This window comes from Rhea americana, unplaced genomic scaffold (genome assembly GCF_003343005.1).
Source record: "Rhea americana isolate MKP2758 unplaced genomic scaffold, rheAme1 scaffold_243, whole genome shotgun sequence".
NCBI lineage: Eukaryota > Metazoa > Chordata > Aves > Rheiformes > Rheidae > Rhea > Rhea americana.
In genome coordinates, this window is record NW_028186361.1 from 1,225,266 (window position 1) to 1,234,645 (window position 9,380).

The 9,380-nt window shown below is 42.2% G+C and overlaps 1 protein-coding gene across 1 annotated transcript in view; it reads right to left on the minus strand.

The window, feature by feature from the left end:
- Nucleotides 1-533, minus strand: part of AMD1 (adenosylmethionine decarboxylase 1) — an 18,639-nt gene extending 18,106 nt beyond the window's left edge. Inside the window, exon 1 of the mRNA XM_085306650.1 lies at nucleotides 17-533. Coding sequence (XP_085162776.1) covers nucleotides 17-147 — 131 coding nt within the window. The 5' untranslated portion in view covers nucleotides 148-533. The remainder of the gene's footprint in view (nucleotides 1-16) is intronic.
- Between the last annotated feature and the right edge of the window lie 8,847 nt (nucleotides 534-9,380).

Sequence of the window (9,380 nt, forward strand, 5' to 3'; positions counted from 1 at the left end):
CCGGCTGCTAACGGACCTGGGTATGGTGCGTAGGTCGCCGGAACCCTTGCTCTGGTGCGGCTCCTGCTGCGCGGGCTGCTGCCGGGAGAACCACACCTCCAACAGCTTCTCGGTCCCTTCGAAGAAGTGTGCACCGTTTTCCTTCATGGTGAGACAACTCGGCAACCAACAACCACAGAAATTAACGACAACCAAACTACCGCCCCCGGCCGCTACCGTCTGCTGCTGCACGGGCCGCGCTGCCGCCGCCGGGTCCCAGTCCGTCCCGGGCGGGTTTCACCTTCCGAAGGATTTTTTTTTAATATTAATTTAAAAAAAAAGAAAAAAGAGAAATTAGAAGAAAATATTTTTTTAAACCAGCGAAAACCACCCGGAGTGCGCGGCGGCGGGTGCAGCGTGAGCGTGTGTGAGAGGGTTACAGTCCGAGCGGGGGTGCGGGCGGGCAGGCGATGCGGTTCGGTTCCTTGTAGTCCGTGTGTTCCCCTGTTACAGAGAAGAGCGTTGAGCGAGCGCTAGCTAATGTCGCCGGCCATACTGTGTAAGCGAGGCAGTCGGGAGCACGCAGCCGCTTTTATACCTCGCAGGTAACAGCATCACCGGGGCTGGCGCTTGCCATTGGGCTGCTACCGCTCAAGCCCGCCCTTTCCCGCTTCTCATTGGAGGACGCTGACGTCCGTCGGCGGATATGCCGGTTCCTCCGGCCCTACCCACTGCAGCCCGCCCAGAGCGTGAGCGGGCGGCGAGCGAGCGCGGGCGGGCGGCGGGGCCGGGGCCGGGGCCGGGGCCGGGGCCGGGCGAGCGAGCGAGAGGCTGACGGGGGAGCAGGGTTGAACATGGCCGGGGGAAGAAAACCCCGAAACAACTATGCGGGTAGCAGGGAGCAAATTCGAAAATAAAATCCTTTTTTTCCCCTTGAGCCTAAGCTGCATTCGCGTCTTTTTTTCTTCCTTTTTTTCTTTTTTTTTTAATCTTTTTTTTAGCATCTCTGATTAGCTAATAGTGGAGAGGCTTGAGTGGGCTCCCCAAAATAATTTGAGCTCCCCTCGTTACTGAGAGGAGCTATCCCTTGCGTGTGTTCACAGTCGAGCAGTGAGAAGCTTTTTATTTATGTGGGTGCGCGTGTAAGCGYGTGTGTGGCAGGAGGGACGAGGGAGCGGGAGAGCATGTGTGAATGCACCCGCCGCACGAGGAGGGAAGGGATCCTGGGGACCTCAGCACCGGGGCAGAGGAAGGGTGCCCGTATATAGCGCATATATGTWGCACATATACATCCACCTGAAATAAAGTGGATTTTCTTGTTTGTAAGACCTTGGTGCAAGCCAAATAGTTTAACAGCCATTTTAAAAACTTTTCTTTCCATCAGTGTAAGGATGTGTTGCAGCCCAAGGAAACCCTCACTGCTGACCAAAGGCGAGACGGAAAGCAGCGCCTGCCCCGAGGCGCTTACACTGCGCTGGACAACTAGACAAGCACCGGCGGCTGGCGAGGGCAGACCAGCGAGTTCCCTCCAGGAGAGGGGACCGGGCAAGGGGCTCGGGCCACCAGCAGCTACCAGCGGAGCAGTGACTCACGGAGCCCCATGAGTCATTCCCCAGGCAGCTGGACATGAATCATTCCCTCGGCGGCTCGCCACCGCTGCGCGYGCCCTTAGCGCAGCCTCCGAGCTGCCAGGGAAATATAGCCTGTGGTTTCGCTGGTTGTTATTAGCTTAGTGTAAGTTGTTACTACCATTAAAAAAAAAAGTGCACCTTTCTTTCTCCCAGCCTTTCATTTCTGCCAGTCTGCTGCCTCCTTCTCTGCACCGGTACAAGCACTTGTGTGGCTRTGTAGTGAACTGCATCAGAGTTAATTTTACTACTTAGTTTTAATCATAGTTAATAGTTTTAAATCATGATCAGCTTTAACTTGCATCAATTTCCCAAGCCAGTTCACGTCCCAGCTGTGTAAGTGCTTCTGCTGGCATAAATAAGAGGGTATGCTTGGGCATGCACAAGGAATTACAGATGGGGAGTGCAGGACCACTTGTTCCTGTAACTGTGATGGGTTATATGGGCTGAAAGTGTCTACGAACCACAGCAGAGAGCTTGTGGACTCTGTCCAGCCACCTTCCCTGTTTGCTTCTAATGCTATTCCTCTGTGCTTGTTTCCGTATTCATAATATTAGTTCCTAATCTYGTTAGTTTAATGTTAGTCCCTGGTTTTCAGTCAAGGACTTAAAACCTTACCTCCTGTTTTCTGTTTGCAAGTGATCTGTGTGATAYTGCTCCAGCCGTATGTAACTTCTTGTCCTGGATTTTGTCTCGTACAGAGTCACTGACCTCCCGATCTTTGCCTGTGGTCTCACCTCCAGCCTTGGCCTCTGCTCACGCAGGCTCTAGCGTCTCCTCAAGTCTGACCGAGCTCTCGCTTGCCCCCTTCAGCTGGGGCTTCCTCTATCTTTTCCAATTAAGAACTTCAGTTTCCTCCCACCTGGTTCCTGCCTCTATTCTGAGTCCTAGCTGGGCCTAATATATTAACCTTGAGTGTTGTCTCTTGGTTTTAAGGCATACCAATTACACCATGAATGTTTTTAAGACCTTTTGTAAGAGGAGGATATTAAAAAAGTGAAGTCAATCCCATTTTTATTTCTAGGAAGCTTCTCAGTGTGAGAGACAACCTAAGAAACACTGCAAGGTACTTGTTTGAAAGTTTAGCTAACGTGACAATACAGCTGACTGTCGTCAGCTGCTATGAGGAGGGAAATGATGTCAACGCTGAATAAAATGAAACAGTGAGAGCATTTGAAAACAAAGGCAAGTAGTTTGTTCCATGTGATAGAAAAGTAGCAGGGTAAGATAATATATCTGAAGARAGAGAGTATTGGTATGAACACTTGAAAAGAGATTTATATTAAAGCTGAAGGCCTTCAAGAAAGGCTGGATTGCTCAAAGATACAGAAAAAATCGAGTGGAGAAGAGGGATGAAGGAGGCACTGAAAGCACTTTTTGAGCTTGACTGACAGCTACACATGAACAAAGTATTGTCAGAGAGACAGAGGCCGGGGTTTCAGGAGGACAGAAAGAGATTGTTGTGGATTAGAGAGAGGTCCTGTGAGTCATTGCTGTAAAGATGGTAGCTGAATTCATGTTTACAGCTCAGTTTAGCCAGAGATAAGGSCTAGAAAAGGAGCTGAAGGACATGTAGTTTTGAAAATACCTATTCCAGGGGGCTGCACTAAGCTAGAGCAGCTTTAAAACTCATTTAATAAAAGTAGTCCAACATTTGAGTAGGGAAAGGCTAACAAGGCAGGAAGGCTAAGAGATCATCGTATGATTGTGAGGCACAGGGCCAAAAATTGTTTATAATACAGTTCCATTGTACTAATCTGCTGGTGCAACAGGCTCTAACTGGCCATACCCCGTGCACAGGAGGAATTTGTTTGTAGTAAAAAACTGTTGTAACAATTGGAGCTCCATTTTGCATTTTTGTGTGCCAGGAGCATAACTGAGTGCAAGAGCCAAAGTGGATCTGAGTTCCCGTGTGCCAGGACAGTCGGGAACAAGCCTGTCTTCAAGCCTGCACAGCGCTGAAGCTGTTCTACACGGTGATTGCTAAGCCACGGAGCACCCAAAATTAGCACGAAGCAATCTTTGCTGTTATCCGTATTCTTGACTAGGGCAAGCTTGGCGTGAACAACTAATCGAGTCCAGAGAGTGACGAGATGAGAATGTGTGAATGTTTTATTGTAAGGAATGGGCAATGATGAATTCTGTATTCTTACCCCAGTCTCTTTACACCCTTCCAGCAGCACGAAGGGGCTGCAGAGATCTTGAAATGTCTCCCCAGAGGATACTCCTTGTGTAGAGGTTTCCTCGCTCGGAGCAGCTATTTCGAGCTGCTGCAATGATCCGTACGGGGCTGCAGCAGCAAAGTAATTTCGAGCTGCCAACTTACATGACAGAGGCATTGCCAAGAATAACGAAGATTCAAATACGGAATAAAGCTGCATTTACCAGCCAATGGGCAGCAGAGAACCCCACATGCTCTTTGYGAAGGGGGGACGTTCATTGTTAATATTTACGTAAAGGTTATGTTACGCTAGTTCTATGCAATCCCTGTATGTGACCAATGAGCTGCAAAAACTGCCGTGTGCTGTGAGGAGAGGAGAAGTATTTTGCTGTCCCGCTCAATCACTTTCATGGTTGTTACCAAAAAAAAAAAAAAAAAAAAAAAAAAGTTGCCACAGAGGCAGTGTATGCACGGAGAATGCATGGCTTTCAAGACATATTTTTCCTTGTTTTTAAAACAAATCATTCATCTCTGGTCGTGCCAACCTGGCCCTGCTCTTCCATTCCCCCTTTGACTTACTTGCCCTGCTTCTCAGATTTCTGCTTACGGAGGGGAGAGCAGCCCCAGCCAGCTTCGCTTTTCAGTGAGTCAAAAGTCATGGAATAGAATTGCTCAGCAAATCTGGGTTGTTCATTTACATTACAAAAATGTTACATTGCTTTATTATAGTAATGAGCAGCAACAATTTCTCAGTGACTTGAGCTACTGTTAGCTCAAAGTAGTGGCTGCAAGTAGCTTGTATGGTTATTTCCTACTGAATAAATTAATTTGTCTGCAACCAGTAAATATCTTTCTACATTAAATGTGAAAAATAAATATAAAGAATTGTCCTTCGATGAAATCCTTTTCAGGATGCCATTATGYTTTCCTCTGCAGTTAGCTCAGATTTGACTGATAATTTCAGTAGTACTGATACGTACCTTAACCTGCTGACAAATGACAATTTCTGATAAAAAAAGATAGCTTTGGTGATTAAATAAACCCTGTAAAATACTGTATATGTTGAATAGTAAYACTCAGATAATGTTATGAAATATCGTGTCTTACTGAAAGCGTTAAATTCCTGAAACTTCCCAAAGTTTAACTTAAATATTTAGCATTAAATAGCAAATAGAATAATCATTCAATTACAATTTGACAAGATAAATGAAATATAAAGGCAAATAATTTTAGCTTTGGCCTAAACTGTGCTTGATTTTAGTTTATATGTGTTCCAGAGGTCTATAATAATGGATGATATAAACCCCATACCCCACCGCTTTTGGGTGTTAGGTATGACATTTTCCTCTCCATTCATCTGGTCCTACCTTTGATTTGCTAAACCTGTGACATTATGTCCCAGTTCTTTTCAGAAATGGGGTGGAGATGATGTGGTCTCTTGAAGAGAGTCTCTTAATTTTCTTGAGTTTTGCTTCTACCTTTTTTTATGAACTATCAATTTTCATATATTCTGCTGTTGGCTAAACTCACTTTGCTCCTATGATCCATGTCTGTGTCCTCATTAAAAACTGAAGCGAAGTATTTGTTTCCTATGGATAGCAAAGTGCAGTTTATCTTTTGCCATGATTATCTTTTGTCTCTATCCAGTCCTTACTACACAGCAGCTACAGTCCTTTCTTTATTCTCTTTTATTTATGGGCACGAAGAAACTTTCTGTTGTTTGCTTTTCGTATCTTTTTCAAAGTCGAACTCAGCTTGACTTTTGGCAATTCGCACTTCGTCCTTCCTTTTCAGATAACATTTCCTTTGTGTTTAGTCCTCTTTTCCATTTTGTAAATGTTTTGTTTTCTGCTATGGTTATTTATTCAACTAGCTCTGAAGCCTTTCTGTAAAATTTCTCCCGCTTTCTTGAGACACAGAGTCTGCTTCCTTTCATCTCTTTCAATTAAAATATTTCCATTATCCTCAACATTTGCACTTCTCAGCCCAGCCGACTTCACTAGTGTGTTCCTTTAATTTATTAAAGCTCATTTTTTTTGAAATTGAGAATATTATTAACTATTGGACACTTTTACTGTCTTTTCCAAAATTGATTTTGACCTACGCAAATTCTCTTATCTGTGGTAGCCCTCTATCTGTCATTAGTGTCAACTCCTGTTCCTTAGGTAATGACTATCATGACCACACGCATTTCATACACCTTTGGTTAATTAATATAATGCATTGAATGCATTAATGAATGTAATTTATACATTCAGGATTATAACAAACATGTTTTATCTTTATCTTTGATGATTGCTCATAAATGCTTTTAGCAGAGTTATTTTTACCTCACTCTTTATTATTATATATTATATATATAATATGTTATTATAATATATATAATATGTATTATACAAATACTATATAACATATAGTATGTAGTCATATATCATGTATTATGTATTATATACTATATATCTATTGTATTATTCAGCTGTATTCTAAARTGTTTGCAGGTGATCCTCAAAGAGGGGCTGAAGAACGAGAAGTAGGTAATCCTGCTTTTTTCTTACTGATATTATTTTTCAGGGTTCTGAAAACTCATGTCAGTCCTTACATTTGGATGACTAAACAGTAGATAGAAACTGCTGCTTGAGCTACTTTGCAGTTGTGTTACTGAAAATAAAAAAGCTCACTTAAACCTCACTCATTCTTACCTCTGGCATCAATAGTATCTTTGAAGCAATGTTGATTTTCAGTTACCGCTGCAAAGCAGGAAAATTACAATTCCAGTTCCCCCAAATGTCCAGAATTGACTTACTAAACGCTGCAGACCCACAGCTTACCTTATGAGCCCCGTCTTCCTGTAGCACRTGAAAGCAATAGAAATCTTACACATCTCTGCTCCAGCAAAACTCATGCTTTCTCCCTTAATACTCTCTCCAGGTGGCCCCCGTCTCTCATAGTGGTTGTTTCGTTCCAGGCGAAGGGCAGTCAGTCTGTGCGCCAGGGTCTTGCTCCAGCAAATAGCCATATGTTTAACTTTTAAACTATCTCGAGGTCAACAGAGGTACCCAAGTCTGTGAAGCTATTTGTGCACTGAAATACTAGCACGCAGGATGGCCCAAGAAAAGGCGGATTCCTCCCAGCCCCTCTGGGAGGAAGGGAATGTGATTTCCAGTGTTACTGTTGTCACCTGTCACCAGCATACACCATTCTCAGGTGACCTTCAAAGAGAGGTTGCAGCGAGGAAAATGGACCTCTGCTCTTATTTATGATTTTTTTTTGTCAGTTCAAGATTTTATTTTTCTATGCCTCCTTTCCTTCATTTAGTCTGTTAGAGTTCATATCTGAGACTTCTCCATCGTTTTCTGACATGCTGCAAAACCAAGAGAGGTGCAGCAGCCAAAAAGAAAATCAGGTGACTGGTTTCTCAAGGAAAAAAAAAAGTGTATATGCTTTAAGATGAAGCTCCATCGTTTCAAACATCAACTGCACTATATAGAAAAGCTTATTTGAAGGAACCAATCCATGACGGATGGAAAGTCACCCATATGAAAGGGTTTTACTTACACAGTGCAACACAGATGCTTCTCTTTTTTTTACATGACCCCACATAGGAAGCCTCTGGTCCAAGTTAAAAGCATTCTCCGGAAGACAACATGGAAATACTGAAAGCCATGTTTCTACCCAAGAGTGCATAGGTGAATTGAAAGTTCAGTTTACAATGATATTCCTTCTCCYTGATTCCACGCAGTTTCAGTTGGAGGTAAAATACACTCATGTTTTATAGAATACAGTGAAGGGAGCAAGGGTGTCTCCTCTTTACACTGGTTGCTTCTGCAGAGACATTTGCCTGTGACTGATTTGTAATCAGCCTTCTGCGGGGAAAATGTGATGACATTTGTCACAGAAAAAAGTATTTATATTACTTGTAATTGCTTATATTGTTTGTAATTGCTCATTTGTATAAAGAAGGGCTTTACACTGGTTATACTATTGTCAATTTTAATTAGCCTAAGCATAAAAAATCATCAGTKAGGTCTTAAACTAATGAGATTTGTTCAAAAATAATGAGATTTCAGATGTTAATAAATTGGGATTTGACCTCTAGGGTATTTGTCAATGTGTACATTTGAAATTTTAAAACTCTGAARCTGAGGCCAAGAGCAAACATGAGGCCCTCACATGAACAGAAAATACAGATCTTAAAATAAGACACTGAAAAACATTGATAAGATAAAAAAAAAATGGCTTTACCACTACTTAATGTCTACGGTTATATTTCATCCATAGCATGAAAAAGCTTTTTCTTATACCAGAGCRGAACAGAATCCATGTGTAACTTTCTCACAAACCAGATTTAATGTATACTTAGATGATTTACAATTGAAATAACGTATTCAACTCTCTGTGGCGGTGTCATTTAAGTCTCTCTGTAGTAGCACTCCCTGTTGACAGTGCTGTAGCTAGGCTTGTGTCAGCRTTTCACAGAATCACAGAATGGCTGAGGTTGGAAGGGACCTCTGGAGATCATCTAGTCCAACTTCCCTGCTCAAGCAGGGTCACCTACAGCATGTTGCACAGGATGACATCCAAGTGGGTTTTGAATATCTCCAGAGAAGGAGACTCCACAACCTCTCTGGGCAACCTGTTCCAGTGCTCTGTCACTCTCACAGTGAAGTTCTTCCTTATATTCAGGTAGAACTTCCTGTGTTTTGTTGCCATTTTATTTCAAAAATAAAACCTTTAACCAAAGGTCATGACTCATTTCTGAAAGTTGCTCTAGGATAAATCATGAGAGAGCACGTGGTTTTGGATGACACAAAAACAATCTATCCATTTTGGAGAATGTAAGGCAAAAACTTTTCCATAGAATTGTACGTAACAGGAGCGGATCATAAAATTGAACAAGGTTCAAACAGAAAATATTAGTTCTTCATGATTACCCTGTTTTTCTTTGCCATGTATCGATCGTTCTCATTAAACTATAGTGTACTTTGTGACCTTACTTTACATAAATATTTCTTCAGCAGTATAATACTACTCTTCCCTGTATGTTTTCAAAATACTAGCTAAGGCCTTGAATGTGCGGCTCTCTTTGGTTGCAGCTTTGCATTTGTGCACCAGCAAAACCAGTTGTAGGATGTGGGAGAAGACCTGTATCTAGAAATCTCTTACAGTTTTTGATAACTGCAAGTTCAGGGATCTCTCTGTCATTTGATCAACAGGCAGGTAGCTCTTACTAGTGAATTCATTTTGTGTCTCATGATAGACTATATGCTGCCTGGTTATGGAAAAAGTCACTTGCTAAGCAATAAGATCATTTTAATCATTACAATTTGATTTTTTTTTAACTTGATGCAACAGATAACGTAAAATGATTATCTGTGAACATTAAAAGATATATATTCTCTTTCCTTCCTCTCTGCCTTCTCTCTTGGTTCTTTAATTCATATTTCAGAAAGGTGTTCAATGTGAAGAACTCTTCTGATCTGGATACTCTACAACCAAACTTGCCCCAGAAAAGRAAACTTCTCCCTTTCACTAAGAGTGACATACATAAATGATAGTAGGGGACAGAATATAATTTCTTGACTTGTATTCATCTGACACATGTGGAAGTACAG